The 24,723-nt window shown below is 35.4% G+C and overlaps 1 protein-coding gene across 1 annotated transcript in view; it reads right to left on the bottom strand.

Moving 5' to 3' along the window:
- The window catches only part of WDR25 (WD repeat domain 25), a 63,726-nt gene that overhangs the window by 13,091 nt on the left and 25,912 nt on the right, over window positions 1–24,723 (bottom strand). Inside the window, exons 3-4 of the mRNA XM_082283549.1 lie at window positions 13,246–13,393; window positions 3,527–3,657 (exon numbers count right to left, since the gene is read on the bottom strand). Coding sequence (XP_082139675.1) covers window positions 3,527–3,657; window positions 13,246–13,393 — 279 coding nt within the window. The remainder of the gene's footprint in view (window positions 1–3,526; window positions 3,658–13,245; window positions 13,394–24,723) is intronic.

The following is a 24,723-nucleotide window of genomic DNA, read 5'->3' as shown; positions in this document are numbered from 1 at the left end:
AAATATGCTGCAAAGCCTGAAAAGGCTATTGGGAGTATGATGACAGAAACAAAAAGAATTAGTAGTTCACCCACACATCATTCCCAGCTGAATGTCAGATTAACACACTTGAAAGAATAGCCAAAACATGAAAATCTTGTAATGAATTAGGATGAAAGAACTTGAAAGGTAGAAAAGCTGTTCATGTCAAAACTGAATAAAAGTGATAAGAGGCTTTAGACATCTATTCCAGTTAAGAGCAAATGGCACTTAGAAGAACAGGATAAATTTCAAAATACTGGCCAGGACACTATCCAGACTTAACTATGGCTATAACTGTGTAAGATGGAAAAGATATGTGAATAAAGATAACAATATAAACTGAAAACAGGAGTATCTGAAGAATCCATTGAAATCCCCCAAACTAGGGAGCAGCCGACATGACATACTGATGACACTGATAATTCATGCCTAACAAATTTATGGTTCTGTGCCTGAGAGTTTGAAATGTAACTACAATATTTTGCAGTAATGATGCATAGGTGAGACTAACTTCCATCTCAACACGTTTGTCTGTTCCTCGTTACTGCCTCATGTAAACTGTGCTCTCTCTATTTGCCTTCTCTCTTTTGCAGTTACATTGTTCATTGGTGAAGGACATGCTTCCCCTCTCCCGCCAGCTTTCAGGAACAGTTTCACTGAGAAGACTTTCCAAGACAGCCAAAGAGCAAACTCTAGTCCACAGACATGCACATATTTCTGTGGGTGGCCCCTTTTGCAGAACACCAGGCTGAGGTGGTTGGCAATATTTGGCAATCACTACTTGGGATGCTTGTGCTGCTTTGCAACCTCTGTCCAGGTTAAGCATCATGTGCTGTTCCATGCCTGCTCCTCTTCACAAGGAACTGCATTCTGAATCTACTTTTATGCAGGTCTGAACTACAATCAGGTTTGCCAGACATATCAATTAGGCACTGTAAGAATTTAAAACCTAAAAGGAAGGAGCTGCTTTAAGAGACAAACATTTACTGTCCTCATTGCTTGGAAGACAATACTGTTTGATACTTTGATTGGTGCCAAGGGAAAGCACTACTGAAATTCAGACAATTCACAAGTGGGAAAAAAGGGCCAAGAACAGCATTTTTCAATCCATTTGTCTTGGTGACACTGTAACTGTTCAAAGATAACACCAAAATACTGCAGATTGGCAGAGACGCTAACAATGGGAGAATAACAGACCCAGGAGACAACTCAGAACTAACTTATGTAGCACAGGCACTAACATCTGTTATCTAGCCCCTTAGTTCTACTTGAGTCAGTGCCAATTTTGCATAGTCTTCAGATCTTGTCATCACAATCTCTGGTATCAGAACTGCTGAAAAAAAATCTTAATCAAGCATAAGTCTTGGATTGTAAATATCCATTATAAACAAATCTTCTGTTTCCTTGAAACTGAAGTGCCTTCTTAATTCTCAATATTGGAGAATGTGTTCTACCACCTCTGAAAAATTTCTAACATACTCCTCCACAACTATACACAACACCAGCACCGTCCAGACAGGCACATTTTTGCAACATGTTACTTCAGCCGTTTGTTGCTGTAGAACAGAACCAGTTATCATTTTCCATCTGGAGAGACAGGGCACTCTAGACACACAGAGGCTGGAAGCATTGCCAGTTTTGGCATGACCACGCTCACCAATCACAATTGATTTCAAATCTATAGAAAAATCACCTTCACAGATTCTCAGAGATAATCTTTTAAAGATATGCACAGGCACAAAATCAATCATAAAGAAACATCATGGGATGAAAGAATTTCTCTGGCTTTGTACACAGCCAGACTATCAATTGACTTTGTGTATAACTACACAAAGATTATAGGATTAGACTATTATTATTATTATTGGAAAAGATTATTGGACCAAGTCAGAACACCTCTCAAAGAATATTTTGCCACATACATCTGCCATCTTCTCCTTGACTACAGTCAAAGACCTCAAATTTGACATAACAACCAACAATCTTTAAGCCTTAAAAAGATGATACCCATTGAGTTCCTGAAGCACCTTTTAAAAGTAGTTCAGCATACCATGACACACAGTGGGTTCTCTATGCTAAAAAGGACAGTGAAGTATTCAATTACAGACTGCACCTCCTCCCCACAATTAAGATCTACTGTTATGAGAATATCAAGAAAGAAAAACTGTATTCTCTATGTCATTTCCATGCTATGAAACCACTGCTCCTGCTCTTCAGGAGAAAAGACTTCTAGTAGTCTTTCTTCAGAAGAAGAACAGGGAGAACAGTTAAAATGAAAAATCTCATTTCCTTTTTAAAAAGTTACATAGGTATTTTTTATTAAATGCATTTACATTTTGCAATTTAAAACTAGAACCATCTTCCTTCACAGACCTGTGCTTTGAGTATCTCTTCACATTCCTATCAAGGAAAACTAGCCATCATACTAGTATGATGGATGCAATAAATCCCATCCACAGCTTCCTACAAAGGTTTTCATACTAACACTGTAACTCTGAAACTCACAGTAAATTTATTTTCGTAGTAGCCTCAGATGTGGCAGTCTCAATATGTATTTACTAATGTTTTTCTTGTAAGAACTTACTCATGTGGTAGAGACCCTACATAATTAAATTCTTTTCTCAAACATCAGTGACAAATGCAACTGCAGCACAGGAACTAGATTGTTAGTTGCACAAGAATACTCTGTGTCCTCAACAGAGCAACTCTCACAATTATTTCAGAGCTCTTATGTTAAACCCCTCACACCTGAAACTCATCTCCCTACATCTCTCACCTATTATTCTTAGTGCATCAAAGGCAGAGACAAGGTTTGGCTATGCTATCTTATCTTTTTCAGGTCCCTTCTGACATCCTCAAGAACAAACAAATGGCTAACTATGATGAGTACGATCTACCCACAGAGAAATTCAAAGGAAAACAAAGAACTTTACAGTCCCTGCTTCTCTTTGAGCTGTTCTGTGCATGAGGATCTTGCTTACCTTACACTTCTACTGGCAGAATACAGCTCTGGTCTTACCTGAGCTCTGAATGGCAGCTGGGAGCACATTGTTCTTTCTAATTCATGATAAAGTAAAAGCAGAGGCATATCACACCTCTGTGGCCCTTCAGGAATGTAAAAATTGCTCCAGGCTTCTATACAAAAGGTACAGGCACACATATCTGGACCCACATGTAACAGCTTGAAGAGCAAATTAACTGTACTGCTTCCTAGTACACAACTGCTTTTCACAATCCTGAAGTGAGCCATTGGCTTTGTTTAATTCAATTCAATGTTACTTATATCTACAGAAATAAAAAAATAGTATTTCTGTGTACAATGTTCCTTATAGCACTGAAAAGATATCACAGAGGTTCATATCAACGAATAGGAACACAAATGCAAATGCAAAATACTTCTGAATAACATTCCATTGAATGACCAGTAAGTACATCTAGCACCTTAGTAACACAGAGCACACACGACCTAGGAAACACTCGGAAAGAGAAAAAAGATTTCATTTACCTTAGAAGTCCTTATATCCCACGCTTTAACTTCTGGGCTGAACCCTCCACAAATGAAAACATTTGACTCTGCAGGGTGGAACTTCAGTGCACTGATCCTAAATTCTGTTTTGCTGCTAAATATCTGCTTCCCTAAAATCAAGTGACAAGCAGAGATTAAAATTTGAGCAGAAAATGAAATATGTTATTCATTTCAACTTAGTTTCAAAGATATCAAGGTTGCCAAAGGTGAACATGCTAATATCTACATATTTCAAATAGCTGGGGCTAGTCTAATTTAATGAAAAGAAGAGACAACTCACTAATTTCTATCCACATGAAACTGCTCCTGCTCATGGGCCTCTGCACCACTGACTGCTTCCCACTGAAAGGAGAGAACAAGTGGTTCCCACACTAAGGACAGGAGCTCCACTGAGGTCGCAATTCAGACAACACACAGGAAGAAATCTATGAATTTAATGGTTGAATGTTTCCCTACAGAGAAGCCACAGTCTTTTTTTCCAGTGAGACAAAAATAACTAGAACAAAAAATTGTCTGTACAGAAATAACACATCCCAATCTATATTACAACTTTTAAGTTGTTTACCTATCTTTCTGTGAAGGTAGGAGAGAAACTTCATCTTGAAAGTAGGAAATAATTTGCATATCACCATATGAAGGCAATAGCTGTTCCCATGGATACACTGTTGCCAACATTTAATTGTGTACACTAATCTCCACAGGACCCTGTGGTTAGTATCAATTGGATGGCCTGCACTTCTGAACACAACAGAATTCAGCTAGGTTAATTTATAGCACTTTTTCACAGTCCGCTGCTTCCTGTCATCCTAACAAATTCATGACATTACTGTACATTCCCCGAAATAAAATTTTTGGAACAGCAGTATGGACCAAGATAAATATACCTGCTCACTTTCACAATAACAACTGTGATTTATATTCTACATATCCCATATAAAGATCTACATTAAATAAAGTTACTGCTGTAACCAACAGTGAAGGAGGTACTCCAAAAGTAAAACAAAACAAAACAAAAAAATCCTTTAAAATACTATGATAAAAGCTTCTTAAAATATTCTTTAATCTGCATTTTGTGCAAGGGTTGTCTTAAAAGAGGCTTTCTTAAACAATTGAAAATACTTTCAGCTAAAAACATTACTGACAGATGTAAACTCTTACTGTTAGGTGTACAATACTGGAAATCATTCAAATAGATTTTTTTTATCATGATCTGGGGCCAATATATTTGATTTCATCATCAGTTGCATTTTCCTCATCTGCTGAACTCAACTTACACAGTCAGTAGGCTAAGATCTGTAAAATTACTTATTTATTAAATTTAAAGAAGAGAAAAATTTTACTTCATCACACATGCTCACCAAGAGAAAAGGCAGGGAGAAGAGATTACAGAAAGCCTATAAGAGAGGTGAGTGTGGTTCTATGTGAATTCTGGTATTTGTAGGGGATTTTTGTCCTTTTCAAATGATTCTCCACCAATTGCCTGCGCAAGATCTAAAGGGCCGCTCTGTCACTACTAAGTGAAACATTTAATTTCTTCAATAAGTTCCTTCCCCAAAAGGACAAAAAAGTCATAAGGGAGGCAGAGATTTTCTCCACAAATCATATCTAACAGTGACCATCTCTCGCCATGGGAGCTTTCAGTACCCCAACAGCTACAGGGGGAAAAAAAAGACTCCACAGGGAGTGGAAGAAGGAAGAAAGTATTAAAATCATCAGTTATAGGAACAACAAGATATTGATTGCTCTCAGGTACACCACTGCCAGGCATCATTTGGGAGGGCTTAACAAAAGCCACATACACAGGCATCTTACTCTCACCCACAGCACTTGAGAAAATACTGAATTAACCCTTGCAGGCTAACTGCTCAGTTTAACAGCACTTTGCTCCCAAAGGAATTTGTTTCTTACTAGTTCCCAGCTTAATAAAAACTCTGGGAGTATAATCAACAGGTCTTCCATGGGACTGCAGCCAGAAATTAGCAAAAATGCAGCCTACCTGTACTAATCCTGTCACACAGCTTTATAAAGGACATCAAGTGATCGCTGTCCTCCACAAAGTGTGTTTTCCAAATGGCATTAGACATATCCATAACTGATACAGTGTAACTCATCATTTAAGCTTTCAGCAAATACTGGCTTTGCTATGTGTTTACCTCCACAAGACTTCTCAAAACTGCTTTTTTCTATAATAAATACTTGTGGTCTCTAGCCTAAGACAGGAGAAAGTCTGGTAAAACACAAGCAAAAAAAGACGTGCATTTAGTTCAAGATGCATTTCATCTACTAACTACACGATCTGTTACCTTTTCCACAGAAAGATTGATTTAACATAATTTGTTATTAATTAGTCCATTTTTCAGTCTCATTCCCAACTGCTTCCAAGTAATTTAATCATTCACCTGATATTTTCTCCAGAAACTAAAATGCTCTAATTTCCTACTCTGTTTCCCCCTGTTTGAAAGAGAAGTGGGCACCAAATTTGCCCTTTTCTTGTCTTCTAGAGGCTGCAATTTATCCAAAAGCTCTGTCACAGTCACTAACATAATTAAACCGTAAGGATCTCAGTGTTATGAATTCTACATTACAGTGTAATAACAAAAAATGAATGCAAACCTGAGCATCTTATTTACCTCTATACTCTTTAACCTCCTTCTTTTTCCTATTTTAAGCTGCTGCCTTACTATTTGATGCAGATATTAACCATTTTTTTTACTTAAGTCAGAAACAACCACAATAAATTAATCCTAAAAGCTCAGGCTCTCCAATTAACACTTTGAAATACAACACTCTCTCTTGTTGTCTCACTCCCCAAAGTGAAATTCAAACATCTCTTTTTGGAAACTGAGTAAAGAGTGTTCTGAAGAGTCCGGTGTTATTAGGTGCATACATGAATTCCATTCTACTGCCATGTCACAGAAAATGAGCAAGACTGGAATGCAGACAGGCTGAACAGCAGCAGTTAACAAACTCAGAAGGGAAGGATCACAGTGCTACAGAAAGGAAACACTCCTATTGTCAGAACTAAAATTTACTCACGATACACTCAGAAATTTAGGAAAAATATCCATCTGAGAGATGGATCAGATCCATGCACAAGATGACATGGGGCAAATTAGTTCATGCAATTCAGTAATTTGAAACAATGAACTCAAATCTTAGCCCTTTTCTGTACAAAGTTTGCTTTGTGTATTATACTACTATGAGCAGAATTTGTTCTTTCCAGGCTGTAATCCTGCTATGATGGAACCTACCCATAGCTTGGGAAATCCAGCTTCAGTGTTTGCTATAATCCTCCTCCACCTTTCTGGAAATCATTATTTACAGTTACATATATTTTTCTCTACAATTACTCAGTTTATTAAAATGAAATATTCAAATTTGGGGGGCCTTATTTTATATATTGCAAAAGATGGCCTTTGAGGAGAAGAATCCCTTATCCATAACAGGTATAATTCAGCAAGTTTACATGTACCTTTATTGTGTATATATTTATTGCATTTTAGTTCCTAAGGCAGCATAACCAACTCATAGACTACAAAATTATATCTTCTGAAAATATCTTTGGCTAATTGAGGGAAAATCCATACCACATATCATTTTCCTGTACAAGGGGTTGTTATTTCAAAGCAGAAAGCAAATGTTTCTCTAAACTCTTAATTTTCACAATTTCAGTAGCAATATCTACTATACCTTTTGCAGTGTGTTTTATGTTCTTTAAAGGCTTTAATTCAATTCTCCAAGCCTTAAAGGCTTGCCAGTAACATAAGAGTAACATACACAGTATGGAAAAAAAAATCTTTAAAAATATCTTGAGTATATGTTTCTGCTCCTTTACGCAGCAGCCTACTGTGAAACTGCTCAACTATGAAATCAGATGTGTTAAAGGCTGTCGGCACAGTTATTCAGCACAGGATGCTTCTGTAACTGTGCTTAGTGGTCCTCAGGTTCACACACCCACCTGCATAACCTAAAAACATTTACTCCCTTACTCTAATCTGTAAAGGAAAGTGAAGCCTGACACAAGCAATCTTGCTTAGCAAAATAAATTTCCCTCTGTGTTTATAAAAAGACATAAGACAATATATACAAAAATATTTCATTACAGTCACAATCTCTCTTATGCACAATAGTGAGAAAAAACATTAGATTGATCAGACATCATTTGTTCTTAACAAATCAATACCGTCTGTTACTTCTCCATTCTTGGTGTGCTTAAAAATGGCCTTATTATTTTTTCAAGAACCTAAGTTATATTGACTACATGTTTTTCCTATTTTTTTTTCCCTACATATTCACAAGTTCACAGCACGTGAAGATGTTTGAAATATTAAATCATTTTCTCTTTTAACCTTTAAAATGTCCCCAAAGTAGATATTTTTCTCTCTTCTTTTAGCAAAGACTTTATACCAGTGAGCATAAAAAGTAAAATGGTGTTACCTCCTAGCTGGAGAGTGACCTCTAAACTACATTCAACATATTTCATGAAACTGCTGAATCTTGGGGGAAACCTTTGACCTCACATCTAAGGTGCCTGCATACACTCAAAAGAAAAAAAAATAAACAAGCAAACAAACAAAGCAAAAAAAAAATCAATCAAATGGGTTTTTTTCTAAGGTATCATATAAAAGCTTTCTGCATATTATAACATACTCTCTAAATAGTTCTGGGAGAGAAAAGTGGGAACAGAGGAATGCCATGGCTCTCCTGGGGTGATGTTTAGGTAAGAGAACTAAAACTCCTATGTGAACTAAAACAAGTACATTAAAAATAGCAATGTTATATCTATAGGACTATCAAATTAGAACAGAAAAAAATACATAGAAAAGAAAATTTGAACCATTCTCTTGGTAGGTACAAAATGTTCCATTAAGAAACTCTCTCTCTCTTATTATAACTCTGAGGAAATTATATTTGAAACCAAGCCCCGTCCATGAGCTTGCAGCATTTGGCAACTTAGGAAATGTGCCAAAATTTCTTGGAACATTCCCTCTGTCATAATATTAAAGAAATGAAAAGTATCTACAATATGCAAATAGTAAAAAACCAGCCAATGTTCTGCCTATGCTATTATACCAATTCATTTGTGACTAATGAAAAATCTACTGATGAATAAAACATGTATTCCAAAAATAAAATAGTTATAAATAAATTTTAAAAATACAATTACCCTTCCAAAGTTGGTAGAGCATCTCCACTGCATGTGGATGTAACAGAAGTTAAATGTCAAATGTATTTGACCTAGAATTGCTTTAAAAGCATTTTTTTTCAGTGCTCTCTGAATATAGCACTATTTAATACTCTGTAAATAACAAAGTGTCTGAACTACCAGTAATAGAAAACGACTGTGTGTTATTAGAGAAAAACAAAACCAGGGAGTCTCAGACTGCTGCATTATTATTACATTTGTGAAACCATTCAAAAGCCTTTATTTTTATAAAGAAATAATGTATACAAAACAGGACAATAAAAAATATTAATGAGTAACAGGCAGTAAATCTGCAGGTTTTGGATCTACCAATATTTATGAATCTCCATAGTGCCTGATGCAAACTGCAACTAATCACAGAATCACTCATGTGAATGACTCATGAATAACCTTGAGTTCCTTAAAAATTTATGCATATTTTGGATCAGACTCATACTCTGAACGTGTACAACAGCTTTTAAGAAAACCATATTTGTGGAGAGTCTTAGCTTCACATCCTGGTGTTAAGGCAGTGGATGACCCTTGAAGATAATAAATGATGATCTACAAAAATTGAATTTAAAAAAAAGACTTGCACAGCAACATCTATTATCTCTTATCCAAACCAGGGTAAGAGAACTCCTTGTACTGCATTAACTTGAATTCTTCTCTTGCCCAGTTCTTCATCACAGTATCATGTAGGTTGGACTTCCAGGGATCATCTAGTCCAAATCCCTACTCAAATTAGATCCAGCTGCAGCAGACTACTTAAGGGTCTGTCCACTGAAGTTCGTAATATCTTCAAGTATAGACTCCACATCTTCTCTGAAAAGCCTGCTTTAGTGTTTGATGACCCTTGAGTTGAGCCAACAAGTTTCTATGTTCCTATATTTTTCCTTTGTCTCTTATCCTTTCACTGTACATCTCTGAGCCTGGTATCATTTTCTCTGTATCCTAGGTAAACACCTCCTAATCTGGCCTGGAATGACGTTGACCTTTGCTGCAAGAGAACACTTATGATTTATATTCATCACCAGGACTTCCAGGTATTTTTCTGCAAAGATTCTTTCTAACCAGTTCAGCACCAGCCTGGTCTGTTGCATAAGATTATTCCATTCCGGATGCATGTCCTTGTTGAACTTCCTGAGATTCCTATCAGCCCATTTTTAATGCTTGCATTAAATTCTTATAGATAAGAACTTTCATTAAATACATGTGACAAGGGCAAGAGGTTTGATGGTGTAAAACTGCAGGATGAGATTTCATGGATGTATCTTCTAGCCTTAGATCAGGATTTCTCTGCCAACAACAAAAATTCTGCTTCATGATTAATGAGATTTCAGTGTTTGCTTCTATTCTTCAGATATTCTTCTGATATTGTTCAGATCATAAAGATTTAAAAAAATCACTCCAGAAAATGCAATATATTAGGACAAGGGATACCCAAACTAAAGTCCAATCTTAGAAAGAAAATTTCCTGGATAATTTATTCTAGTGCTGTTTGTTAAAAAAATGCTGATACATTCCTTTGAGAACTATCATAACTAGTCTTCATCAGACTCAGATCAATTAGCCAGACTACAATTCTGATTTAATAGGGCAGAAACTATATTCCTAATGGAAAACCAACAGACAATGACAAAAAGACCCCCCACAACTCAGCAGCTCAATACCATGCATGTACTAAGCTGTATTCACATCCTTTTAAACTTTTAAAGTCATGCAATGTAGACCATTAGGCTTCTTTTAGTGAAGGACATGTAGCCATTTTTATAACACAGATGTAATATATAAAACCTATACTGAAAACAAAGACAAGAAAGATTAGATTTTAGGAAACAACTGAAAAAATGTTGAATCAGATCACAATATACAAGCTACAAGAGCATAGAGCCTGAAAGAGAGCATTATTATTTATAAAATCCTACTGGCATGCCTTTACTACATTTAAGCACACTGGTAGTGAGTTCACACTAGCAACAGAAAGTAATTAAGACTGAAGTCCAAAAAAGTATCTGAAAGTCTTCTGTGAAGGAACAGTTCTAACATCTATCTGAAGTTAATCAAAGAAGAAATCTTCTCAGCACCGATGAAGAGTGAAGAGGAATGAATGATTCAGTGAACTAATGTAAATCAAAATCTCATAGATGCCTTAGTGTTTTTCAAATGGAAATGAGGCTTTTTATATCAAATTGATTTGGATTCCAGAGGCAAACCACTTGCCCTGTTTCTCTGAACAGAACTGACTGAAATGTATGAAAAGAAGAGTAACTTTACAACAGGGAAGGAACTCAGAAACTGGCTTTCATACATAGGAAATCAGACTAAAATTCTGATCGCTCATATTACACTTTTCCAAATGAGGTATGAAAGTCAGGTCAAAACACAACTGCAGTTCAGAGAAACTACAAGGAATTCTGTGTTCCCTAATTAAGGCAATAATGAATATCTGGTATTTCCAAATAGATAAGCATTCATTTTACACATACAATTTATTTAAGTAGCTAGAAACACTACACAACTCACGAGTCAGTAAGGAAAGAACCATTCATAAATTTATCTGCTTTGAAACTTAGTAAATATATTTTGCTATTGTTGTCATTTCCTAGAGAAGTATAAACGAACCACTACAATCAACTTAATCCAGACTTCTATCCCATTACTGGATATTTAAGCCAAAGAGATGTTGGAAATTAAAGTATATTACTTAAATAACGTATCTTTGGAATTTGTGCTATGATTTTGGGAGATTTTTCCCAGAGTAGTCCCTTCAATGACTCAGACACACGAAATCTATTCAACTGCTGTAAATCCCATTACTAAGATAGCTATTCTGTTTAGAATTTTAAGCATTACAGACAAAAGTAAATCCACTTGGATTAGTAAGATTCAGTTATATGTGAGACTAGAAAGGTTGCTGTAGAAGTCTAACAAATTAATGACTTGGTATATTAAACTCATGTACTACTACACCAAGTATAAAAACCTCCTTTCCCTATTAAAAAAAGCTGAATATTCTCAAAACATTAGCATTCTGTAATATTTTTTATATTCCCACATTGCAAAAACTCCCTTCCTGCCATCATTGAATTTAAATACTTCTGGTACGACTATTGTTGAGAAAAATAAATTCTTAGAGCATGGAAAAGAATCTCTTTCTCATGTGAACAATATTTTAAAATTTTCTTGGCTGCTTTCCCAGTTCATCTGAATAGGACTTCTGCTTTCCAGATATTCACATGCAATGTAATTCTTGCTTTTACGCAAGAGAAAATCCTCCTAGACAAAAACTGCTTGTAATTTTTGTAAGGATTTTTATTGTAGTCTTACAAAAAATATTGCACCTTTGCAGGAGTTGAACACTTACAAATAAACTAAGTGGAAAATATAGAATTGCATCTCTTCCCTTGACAAGGCCCCATTTTGGATCTAATTCATTTACACACACACTGAGATGTCCTATTATGCACAGCCCCAGTGAATGCTGCTGGATGCTGGTAACAGACATTAAGGTGAGAAGGAATATAGCTGACAGAAGCACTTTAGTTTGTGAAGGAGACATGAGGAGACACAGCATCCAGGAAATTAGTTGTTAAGGTTACAAAAATTAAATCCCAAATCAAATTCAAAAATGCATCAAAGCAAAACAAGTTCAGTCTCAAGGTTTCATACCAGAATTTAAGTTTCTACACTCCTAATTAAGGTCCTATTCAGAAAAAAGAAAAAATCACCTAATTAACTTTAAGCACAAACTTCAACCCAACAGAGAATGAGATATAAGCCTATGTTTAAATTAAATATATGTATAAATGTTACTGAAGTCAGCCTTAAGAGGCTGTTCAAACGCTTTAATGAATGACCATGACAGAGCATAAAATAAACACAATTAATTCTATTCATCTGTGTAGAATCTGACAACAGAAATTACATGTGATCATGAACTCCAAGATATTTCAGTTTTCTCAAATTTCTCCAACTACTCTTAACTGCCAAGATACATTTTTTAAGTAAGGTCACATTTCAAGAATTCTAACTTTCATCTACAGATTTGTCTGTGGATACAAAAATGCTGCTAGCAAGGATTTCTCATTATTTTCTAAGTCTGTGAGAGACTTTTTCTCTCTCACAGATAGTAGCAGAGTTCTGTAAACAATGAAACACCTGCAACCTTGAGAAGCCTTGTTTATGGTATAGTAGAAAAATATTTTGACAATGGATGTTGTAGGATTTTAGCCAATCACCCCCAAGGGGTGGCTGATCCTTGTCCAATTAGACTATGAAGAAAAAAGTCTATAAAAGAGTTTGTAAAATAATTAAATCAATCAATCTTGCTGCACAATTCCTGCCTGCTGGATCTTCTCTCCTCCTCCCTGCGGCTGTGGGACACGGTAATATACCCAGGGCATTTTTTAATATTTGTCTATGTTTTAGAAGAAAGAATAAGGCTAGCAAGATCCCAACTTATCTTTACACAATAAAGAAATGGCTATAATGCAGTCTTCATGGCCTTTACCTGTTTCTACATCTGTTAAATGCAGCGTGGAATCAAAGCCCCCACTGAGGATCCTTCTTCCACAAGATGACCACTGGGCAGCTCGAACAGCACAGGAGTGACAGGAGTATGTTTTTAAACAGCAGCCTGTATCTACAGCATCCCATACCTTAAAAAGAAGGATAAGGACACCTTTACAAAGAATCACAGTATTTTTTTTTCAAAAATAATTAGCTACAGCAAATCATTGTAGTTGAGAAAGCTTTGCATTCTGAAGCTGTATCAGCTAAGCTGTAAAAAATTGTTTGAAATAATTGCATGGTTGATTAAAATTAGAGCATTTAATTAACAAGGTACAAATATATTTTTATTACTTTTGCTATTTCTTTAAATGTCTACATTGCTTTCAGTTCATATTATCTTTCCCATTCATACAGCTGTCCTACCTCTATGGAGGGATGTCTCCAAATACATTTTACCTTTAAATCATTCTTCTTCCAAATTTTTGTCTCTATCATATCTTATTTTCCATCAAGTAAGAAGAATCCTGGCAGATTACAGCTTTCACATCTGCCTATACACAGGCTTTTATCATATTTCTCAGTTTGTAATTTCAAGTAGAATTTTACCTTAACTTCACTAAGGAAGCAGATAAGAATATTATCATGCAGCTACATGGAGATTTTTAAGGACCCTGAGTATACGTCCTCTCAGTTGTCATTTTCTTCCAGACAGAACTAAGTTGATGCTAAGAATTTCTGAAAATCCTACTAGCTATCCAATGTTTATTGAAGTATATAACAAGCAGCATTTTCAGAACATAAATAGTCCTGGCTCATATTTCAAAAGCAATTCTTAAAGGGGCAGGCACTTTTTTCCAAGTAATATATTTTAGAAAATACAACTACTTTGAATTTAGTTACGAAATACAGTTGACAAAAATTAAAAGCATATCCTTTTCATGGTTCTCTTTTTGTCATAGTTTTAAGATAAAATTAGAAGTTTAGCAACAAATGGCCCATATAAAGATCCAGTATGATCAGTTCTTTGACAGAAGGCTAAATATCAAAACTATTTAAATATGAATATTCTTCTTCAGTAAAAACCAGATTATAAAATACCCTGTTGGTTGTACAATATAATATCTATTGAGCTTAGAATGTGAAGAGAGAAAAAAAAGTGAGACTTTAGGCAATGTATTTTTATCTTCAATTATATTTTCTTCTTACTGGACAAAAAGGACTTGCTGACAGTATCATTACATAATGCATACTCAGAAGACAACATTCCCTTATCAAAAATTATTTTATCAAAGGATCTTCTATCACAAAGCAGAATTCTGCAATACAAAGCAACTAATTATCATTAATTACTTGACTAGCCAGCAAAGACTGAAACCATGGTGGCCCTCCATATTCTACCCTATTCACAACCTTAAAAAATCAGGGAAATTTTGATATTAAACTGCTTTTGAAAGTAAGTTTCTCTCTTTTAATGAGTTTTAATGATTGTTTCAAGTTTCACAGTATCAAAAAAGGGTTAATTATGTCTTGGAGGCTTGGCTTCCTTAGGAGGAAGCTAATGAATGAATCAAGATGAAAGGAAAAACAGGTGGTACATGCTTCTGATATTTTCTGTCATGTTTTAGAGATTAAGTACAAAAAATCAATTTTCACAAGAAATGTAAAGTAAAGTAAGTCCAACAGCACTTTTGAGTTCATGCTTCATTTGAAAAAGCTATGTAATTGGAAATAACACATCCTTAAAGCTGCACATTTCCCTCCATTATGTGAGACAGAACAAGTGACCCACTCTTGTGGATGAGACAACTGACAACATCCCAAGGGACAATCTACCAAATAACACATTTCTTTCCACTGTTTTACTTTCCATCAGCTCTTTTTTGCGCAGGTAATGGTGGCATTGCAATGCTTTCTGGAATTAGAGCCACATGGGCAAGGCAGTTTTGACTGAGGAAATTCACTTAGTTTACTGCCAATTAATGTAAACTTTCAATTACAGAACCTGGCTTTGAGGAAAAAAGACCAAGAGTTAAACAAGCACTTAGGGGAGCACCTTCCCTCCTCAGGCCCCACTTCAGCCCAGTGCTTCCCCCCGCTGCTCCTACCCAGCTTCATCAGTTTTCACTGGGCATTATGGTGAAATGCTCAGCCAAGCAGCGAATGCTCAGCTGTAAGAGAAAGTGTCTGCCCCAGGTTACATGCACCATTCTGTGCCTCAAAGTGACAGAGATGTTAACCGTGTTACATGCACAAATGGAGAATCTACTGTATTTCATTACAAGGGAAAAATGTTTCAAATCCTATCAGAGGATCACTGCAAAGCCATCATCATGTCTGCATTTCCTTAGGGAACCTCTTAAACGCTTCCCCATTCCTGTGCATTTCCACTGTTTAATCATGGTAAGTGAAAAATGTGGCTCGTGGGAGAGTTTGACCATACTCTGTCCAAAGCTTGAGAGGAATGTCGGCTCAGCTGCTGGTGTCTGCTCCATACAGGCAGCCACCATCACTGAAAAGAGGATCAGTTGCGAAGGGATGAGTCCTCTGCGTTTGAGTTTGCATCTCTCTGCCCAAGACTCAGAAGTCTGATCAGCAGATTCTCCAGGGTAATGGGTGTTTCAGGGTTTTAACTTCAACTGAGAGAGTCGTGTGTCAAGAATAACTTGTGTGGAAATAAAGGCCTTTCTAGTCTTTTTTTCTTCACTTCTTCCATATCCTAGGAACTAGGATCATTATAAACTTGCTGTTTCAAGTGAGTGATGTTGTGGATCATGTCTTCTTTGGGAAAATGAACATAAATTACAGCTTCTTTACCAGAAGAGGATCCCAAATATACCGTTCTGAGTGGCATCTATACATGAACTCATAAAAAGGATTTGTATTCAAATCCAGTCTAAGGCTGAAGATAAAGGCCACCACACCATAATTTAAGAAGTCATAGCTGTAAGAATTTTAAGTAATTTTGTTAATAAATGAAGTGTCTTAGAACTATTTAGAAAATTTCACTTTTAATACCAAAAGCTGCTAAACTTTAAACATACCTGGTAATAAATACCTTTACAATGAACATTTATAGAATAAACTCCCAGATTTACATGGAATAAAGATTGTATTTAGTACAGAGTAAATTACTTGGGCTGAAGAAACAGTTCACTAAAAAATACAGAGGCTGAGGTATATATAAATCTTCCTTCATAGGCATTGAAACACGTGTATCAAGTATTATAAGACTAGACATTATTATGCATCTGCCAAAGGAAGACATAATTATGTTAAATTATTTTCACCAAGAGATCAGCTGCTTTAAGTGTTGTAGCTTTACTTCAAAACTCAGCTCTCACAGAAACTCAGCATTATTTCTAGATTAAATACTGAATTCTCATTAAACCTGAGGTTGCTCTTTTATCTTGTGATGACCATTGTGATTTTAATTGCTGAGCAAAAAAGTTAAAAGCACACATTTCATCCTACTACTCTGAAAATATTTCTTACTGCCACACACTCAAGCAATGTTATACATTATAAACAGTAAACAGTTCATCCTTTCCCCTTGTAACAATCACAAAACAATGAAATATGCAACTGTTATTAAAAAAATTAGACATATTACCATACTACCTCCTCTAAATTGACAATTATTAACTAATTAATCATACAGTATTTGAAAGAAATAAACAGCCAATACTCATTTCTGACATAAAGATATCATGAAAACTTTAATTTTATTTTTTCCAATTTTATTAAAATTTGCTTTAATTTATCAAACTGGTTCATCTTTTACTACTGTTTCTTACTCTTCTGTGCTTCACTATGTATAACACCAGATTTCCATTTCTTTTCCATAAATTGTTTTCCTTTCATTTCCTCTCCTATTATAGAAAGTATGGTGGTTACATAGTTATCTGTGAGGATTAATATATGGGGCCAAAGTGGCAGGTACAAACAGCAAAGTGACAAAATTATACTAGAGATTTCTTTACAAAAGCAATTTTCCTTTTACTTTCTCTGAGGCACATTGTAATTCAATTGCTCTTTCACATTCTCCACAGTATTTGGAAATAAAGGTTTCAGAAGATGTTTGCTTTCCTGTATAGCCTAGAAATGCTATGAAAATACTGTAACACATATTTTAGGTAACATAACCAGACCTCCTCATCCTTGAGATCAGAAGTTCACAAACCATATAATCAACTACACAATATAAAAGATGAGATTTATTATAGATATGTTTCCAAATCCTATTTTCTGACTGAAAGCTTTCAGGAAAACAGCCTTTGAAAATAAAGTAGTTTGGGTTGAAGATAAAAACTCTCTTGGTAAGTCACATCAGAAAGCAGGAGAGGGAAAGCACTTGATACTCAAGTAAATAGCAGTCACAGAATAATGTTCAGGGGTCTGCTGCACTATCAACCAGCTCATAAGGCATAAAAGAAAGGCTTTTACCTTACTGATCATCCAATCTAGGGATGCATTCCTAGACAAAAGGACACAGTAACATATGCAGAGTAACCAAAGTAATATGAGAACTCATCAAGTACACCAAGACTGATAAATTAGGAATTGAGCAAATCTCTTTCATTGCCATACTATGATTATCTATGATGCACTTCCCTCCAAGCAATTTAGATTGCAGAAAATAAAATCCAGCAGCCTGACTTCTAGAAAGAGAAAGGTGCATCTATTCAAGCAGGCAGTCACTAATTGCACAGTGGACTTGAGAACAATGATTCAATTGTGATAAATTAGAGGTTGGAAGAAAGTGAGGAATTAAGTTGTACGCATTTTGAATTTGCATGCATAAAGGAACTACAGCAGAGCCAGTCAAGAATACTAAACAAGAAATTAATTTCTGGAGCATGTGTAACAGAATTAAAAACTTCTTTAACGGATGGATTTATGTTAATTTCAACATAATATCCATACTAAAAGAACTCTTCCCCCCTCTATTTAGCCAAGTTGTGCCAAATTGTGTTACCAACTTCCTCTGTCAATGGCTCCTAATGAACTACAGTAAGAAATCATTTTAAACCTTATCAATTAATACAAGGAAGGCATTTAAGAAACAGGCCTGTTCAAAGATGATGTAGGATAGTACTGAGTTACAGGAACCATGAAAAAATTACTATGCTTTGACTAGAATAGATTCTGTTTCATTCCACAGCACACTCAGGTTGCTCCACAGACTTCTGAAGCTGAAAAGATATGAGCCTCTCCTTTCTCTTTTTTGGAACAGCACTGCTCTCTGATGTGTCTCAAGGAGACAAAACTGATTTGTTTTTTTACTTTGATTTTTAACTGCAGAACTGAATTCAGGTCTGAAAGATAATATGCCATATCTGCTAACATGCAGAGATTCAAGAGAATGGTACTCCCTGAACCATACTGTTTTTCTGATCTCATCAATATCTAAATACTGTAATTTCTAACAAATACAGTAGAGAAGGAGCCCCACACTATCTACAGAAAATATGTCTTTTCTAGTTGTCAAAGCAGGCTCAGAACTGTACTTTAAAAGGTTCTTTGGAAATCAATGGACCAGAGGTCAGAAATAGTCTCATGGAAAAATTATAAAAAGGTATCTCCTACTGCTACTGCTTCTTCAGATTCCACAGCTGGATGAGGTGCAGCTTTGGGCAGGATTGCAAGAGCTAAAAGTGCCCCTTGCCTACCTCTAAGCAACAGCAATAAGGGTAAGGGGCTACATAAACAGGTACATCCTTTTGTTCATAGACCTGAGACAAGAGAATGCCAGGAAGAGAAGCAATAAATAGCCAAGCATTAAAATTGGTAGGTGTGCCTAAGCCTCTCCAGCCACGATGTGAAAAAAAAATCTGATCTTGAATGCAATATGTATAAGTTCCTAAACTACAGGAATATTTAGAATGTTTCATTCTTGTTTCAATTCATGTCTTCTTAAAATATTGAGCTAATTATAACTGTTGTAGTACAAAGCAAAATTTGTTGAAAGAACTACAAAAGAGATCATTTGAACTCTCTTGTATAAATCGCAGTTAAACCATGTAAAAACTAAATTAAGCTCAAAAAAACCTGTGAGTTAAGGTCTCTTTGTGTATAACCTTCAAGTGTTAATAAACTTATTTTCTTACAGTTATGAAGGATGTAAATAGATGTTCAGATTGTTACATGCACTATGAGTGATGACATTTTGGACATACCAGTTTATAATTTTTAAACCAACTGTCCTAAAAAAGAGTTTTTCTGCAGGATTCTGTATAGCTGGATAAAGCTAACACATTTTCAGATGTGTTGAACACTTGTTTCAGGAATGTTTAAAGTGTTCTAGGGAACATATTTTAAATGACATCCCTCTTCCTAATCTAGCCATGGTGTAAGAAGCATATATCAATGCTGTCATTTGAACATTTACAGATTACTAGCTTTTTTCTTGCAGCAGTTATAACTCAAAATGCAATTATTTTACTAATCCGAAGGGAAGAGCCAACTTTATTATTGCCTTAATATCTGAATAAGAGCTTGTATTTGGATAGTTTATTACTAGACAACCCTTACTACTGTAGAAACAAGAAGAATGTAAAGTAGAAAAATATAATAAATTCAGTTAGCTGAGACACCCAGCACAAGGTCTAAATTCATTATTTTTCCACCAAAATTTTTAATATTAAATTGACTCAAGTATATTAATTAAACCAGTGAGGTGTAAAATCTTCTCTTTTATACAAAAAAAAAAAAAAAAGAAAAAGAAAAAGAAAAAAACCAACCAAACAAAACCCCCAGAAACAAAATCAAACAGAAACAAAATCAAACAAAAACCCAAAAACAACCCAGTATATTAGACATAAGTTAGTTTTAATTTTGTAGGGGGCTTTATTCAGGCAGAAGCATTTTAAGTTACAGTACTTGTGGCATACTAGTTGGCACTACTACTAGAAACTACTCAGTGGTATGAAAACTGATTTGCACACATGTCAAAAAGCTTTAATCCTGGAGAATCCAGCAAAGTTAAAGTACAAGCACTACATGACCTTCATGCCAACCATGCCTGAAATGAAATGAAATACATTTCCAATTATTTGGTGTATTTTATTTTAATCTTCCCTCCCACAGAAACTCAGCAGCCCTTTCCCCAAGGAAGACTCCATAATCGTTGGTTTTGAAGCTTCATTTGGGTGGTTTTCCCATTAATAGGAAAATATAAACCTAATCAAAAGTGCACTTTGAGCTGCCAGCATCCTACAAAATTATTTTAAGAAAACACTAATGGACAAAGATAAAACATTGACATTTTCAGTTGGCAAAGGGAGGGACAAGACAAATAAAATAGAATTCTGTGAAAAGGAAACAAAAACCCCACACCACTGTGGTAAGAGCTACCCATCTGATTAAATACAATTAAAAAATACTCTTGGTAAAGCTTTAACAACAAGAGCTACTACACCTCACTTAAATAGACTTAACGATTCCTTACTTCAAAAGTTAACCTGTAACATACGGAAAATCTAATCAACCAAGGAAAAATAAAGACAGAAATAATTTTAAAGTATACAAACTCTCTGGAGTTTTGCCAATATAAATAATTAATGTTGCCTCCACAGGAGCCTTCCAAGTCAAAACTGGCAAACAGAACTCTTCAGAAAGAAGTAAATTATATTTTTAAAATGGTAACGGTAAGACACCGAACAATACTGATATAACTATTTCACAGACATTTCTATTAGAGAATTTGTAAATCATATATTCCCATTGTATCAAAATTGTCCTTAGGACATACTAATCTCATCTGTGAAAACTCTTTTTTTAACCATTTGATTCAGAAATGGAAAAAGTAAAGGAAACATGGACTCTGGTGAATTCCTATTTCTGGGCTGTCATTCATGTCTGGAATTACAGACAGGCAGGTGAGAAGAATAGCTGAGACCTTATTTCTATTCGGTGGTTTCAATATTCTCTCCCTGTTAATTATATGCAGATTCTGGACAAACAAGCTCAATACTCCAGCATTTCACAACCCTCTCAGAGGGAGGCCTGCACATCCAGGCATTACACAGCACCTACACAGAGTTGGTGTCCAGATGAAATGATGCTAAACATTGACAAGTAACACATGCACGGATGCAGCAACATGAACTAGCAAAATACTAATAACATATTCAAACACTTGATTAAAGTAAGTGCTAGAATATTATATAATTATTCAGAAGTAAGCCCTGCTGCTCTTACAAACTGAAGTTAGAGATTAGAATGAGTTTGTTTATAAAGAATTTTACCTAAACGTAATATCTCTATGAAAAGAACTGAAATACTGTCAAAGTATGAACAAGTTCAGGGTGAAATCTTGGCCTGCCATGTTTTCATTTACATGAAAACACAGTTAAAAGTTTCAAAGTAACTCAGCAGCAGTTCCGAGTACTTTCATGACACAGCAACTCATTGTAAAATTTTATTTTTATTATGGTGTATTTGTAGCCGAGCCTTGAGCTGAAATTGTGCCAGGTTTATACTGAACTGTTTCTATTCAACACCTGAGCTTCACAAAATAACAAAGCTGAACAGTTGGTTTCTTTCAGGCTACTTGCAGAGAGTAACATAAGAAGTGGATATGTAATAATCTCCTTCTTCATGACTCCAAGCTTCCAAGTCACACATACACATGAAATTCTCCTCTTGGATGGCATATCAATTCCATACACACATTACTGTTATTACACAAGGCAGAAAAATTTTACAAATGTCAGCTACTACCATATAATTGCTGAGAAAGATGTGTAGAAGATACACCTAATAAAACAATCAAAATAAATCTAATACTTCCCTTATTTGGCAGAATGGTAACTTATAAGGTTTGTTATATTTAATAAATGAAAAAATTAAGGAGACTCCTTTAAAGGAGAAGATAAAACAGCATTCTATTTTTTAAGTGTTATAATACTTCAAGGATCAATATCTTGCTCTAATTAATATCTTTGATCACTACTTAAAAGGGTTTTAAAGTTGGGGTGGTCTTTTTAAAGGCATGTTTTTAAAATTAAGCTTCAGAGCATTTTTAAATGCTGGAGTACTCCCACATTCACTTGAAAATAAAACCATGTTTAAGGGGAGATTTTTCTTTGTTGTTTGGTTGGTTTTGTTTTTAAATGTGTTTCATACCACAATCATGGGCCATTTCTTTGTTTTGTAGCATTTCCAGTGAATGTCTAGTTAAGATATAGCACCAAGCTTTGAGTTTTAGGGGCACAAGGTTTACTGCAGTACAGCATGTTTGGCAGAGATGTTTGTTTTTCTAAACAGAGATGAGGGTTACAAGTTTCTGATAGGCATTTATTTTTAGTATCTCAATATAATACAAGGCACGTTTGTATTGCAGTGCGACAAGAACACATTACAAAGTGACAAAATCAGTTTAAGCAAATTAAAGTCAGCAGGAGCTGTATATCCTACTTGTTCAATGAACAGTACCAGCAGCACAGGTTCACCCCCACTAAAATAAAAAAATATTATATTGAAACAGGCTCAGTAAGATGATCTTGCCACTAAAAATACTTCCCAGAAAGTGGGCAACTGAAGACAAGTACTAACAAAATGCCAAGTTCCTTAGACATCATCTGAATTTCTCTGCAGGAATAACTGCTATCCCAGCAGGGGAATGTAAACCAAAAACTGAGGACACATGCTGAAGAACCAAAGAACTATCAAACTTTAACAACTTTATCAACTATAATCAAGTTGGCAGAGACACAGAGGGGTGTGAAAAAGCAGCCTAGTTTCTGGAAATAAGTATTAGAGCTTTAATTAATATGTCAGTTAGAACCTATAGTATAAAACTGTTCAAAACACAGCCATCGTGCAGTTGCTAGCATTTTTTATTAGTTACATTTCTTGACAGTATTACATTGTGAGTAAACAGACATGCTTATTTTCATTACTTTTAAATACTTTTGTCTACACTGCCAAGTGAAATCTTCACAGTTCTAGCTTCCTTCCTTGAAACCAAAATATCATTAGTAAGAAAATTCTCCTGAAACCATTTTATTTTCCTTTAAAAACTTCAGGGAAATAAATTACACTGTTAGACTTTCAAAACACATTGATTCCTTCTACAAAAGCACAGATTTGTTTGTTAAAATGTTTTATACCACATGTATCATTTTAAAAGACACTAGAAAATTGCAGACATCGCGGAATAAATTCTTCACTAAATGAGATCAAGATCTCTAAACACACTGATCCTTCTTTTGACTTTTATTCTGGCAGACAGCTAGTTTTCTCCTTTGTTCTTAAAATGGAAAGATTCCAAAGGAACAGAGATGCAATAGCAGTAAGAGCAGCATTTTTTCCCCTTTCCATTATTCTAAGATTTGGAGAAACACGTCGCTTTTCATTGATATGAGACCACTCTAAGCAGAACCCTGTTGCCTAAGAGTCCTTTAAATGCCAGCAAGACACTTGTAGGACAGCAGCAGAGCCAGCAGCAAACACCCTTGGACAGAGATGTCAGTCCAGCATCCTCTGTACTGGTACCTCCCTTCACTCCTGGTTTCAGCACAAATTCTGCAGCACCAAGACCTCAAGCGGAGATGAGTTGGTCGCATTACACACAATGCTTGCTCATCCCTCTAAAAGGCCTGGAAGGTGCAACCTCTGAAAAGTACACTAATATAGACACACTGCAAACTGCAAAAAGTTGAATATGCATTAAGATGTAGGACCCATGTTATCATACATTTGGTTTTGGCTACATATTTTAATGTCCAGATGAATCGATAATGCAGGGCTGCCCATGACAGCTTGTGGTAGAATTTTAGCAAAGCTGTATCACACAATCAGAAACAAGCTGGAGTCATCTTTACCTTCAGAGGAAGAAATATCAGAGCCCCCTCTGGCAGCTATACAACTTTAACATCTTGACTTGTTTCCACAGAAACAGCCTTAACCCGCAGTTCAGAAATAGGTGTGAAGAGAAAAGATGGCTGCAAGTCCACTGTTTGATGAAGTCCTTGCAGTAAAAGTCTTGAAGTAAGAGCAGATATTTTCCTTTCCCAGAGTGGAATACATTTTGATAAATACAAGCAGTTTGATTATTTAAGTGACACTGAGGAAAAGACTAAATTTTAGTTGTGTAGCAGAGGTAACTTTGTACTGAAATCAGGTTAGCCAGAACAACAAGAGAGCACCAAAAAATAGGTAATTTATTTGGGTAGGTTTTTTTAAATTAAACTGAATATTTTTAAACTGCTTTGAAGAATACACCTAGCCTGAAGACTGCAGGGATAAACATTGGTTGAGTTCTTTACAAGAATTTTCTGCATATGTTATTTAGAAAGGATGAATGTACAATATAGGAACCTCCACTTGCCTATACTAGAGTCATCCAGACTGAGACTTTTTCCTATTTTTCTTGAGGAAAACATCCTGCTTTATTACAATTGTTTGTAGTATTACTGAGCTATTACAATGTTTATGTGTCTCTAAGCACTGGGGAAAGCAATGGGAAAAACAT

Source organism: Coloeus monedula, assembly GCF_965178545.1.
Source record: "Coloeus monedula genome assembly, chromosome: 6".
In the NCBI taxonomy this organism is placed as follows: domain Eukaryota; kingdom Metazoa; phylum Chordata; class Aves; order Passeriformes; family Corvidae; genus Coloeus; species Coloeus monedula.
The sequence above is the reverse complement of the archived record's forward strand: the minus strand, read 5'-3'. Positions and strand labels throughout refer to the sequence as shown.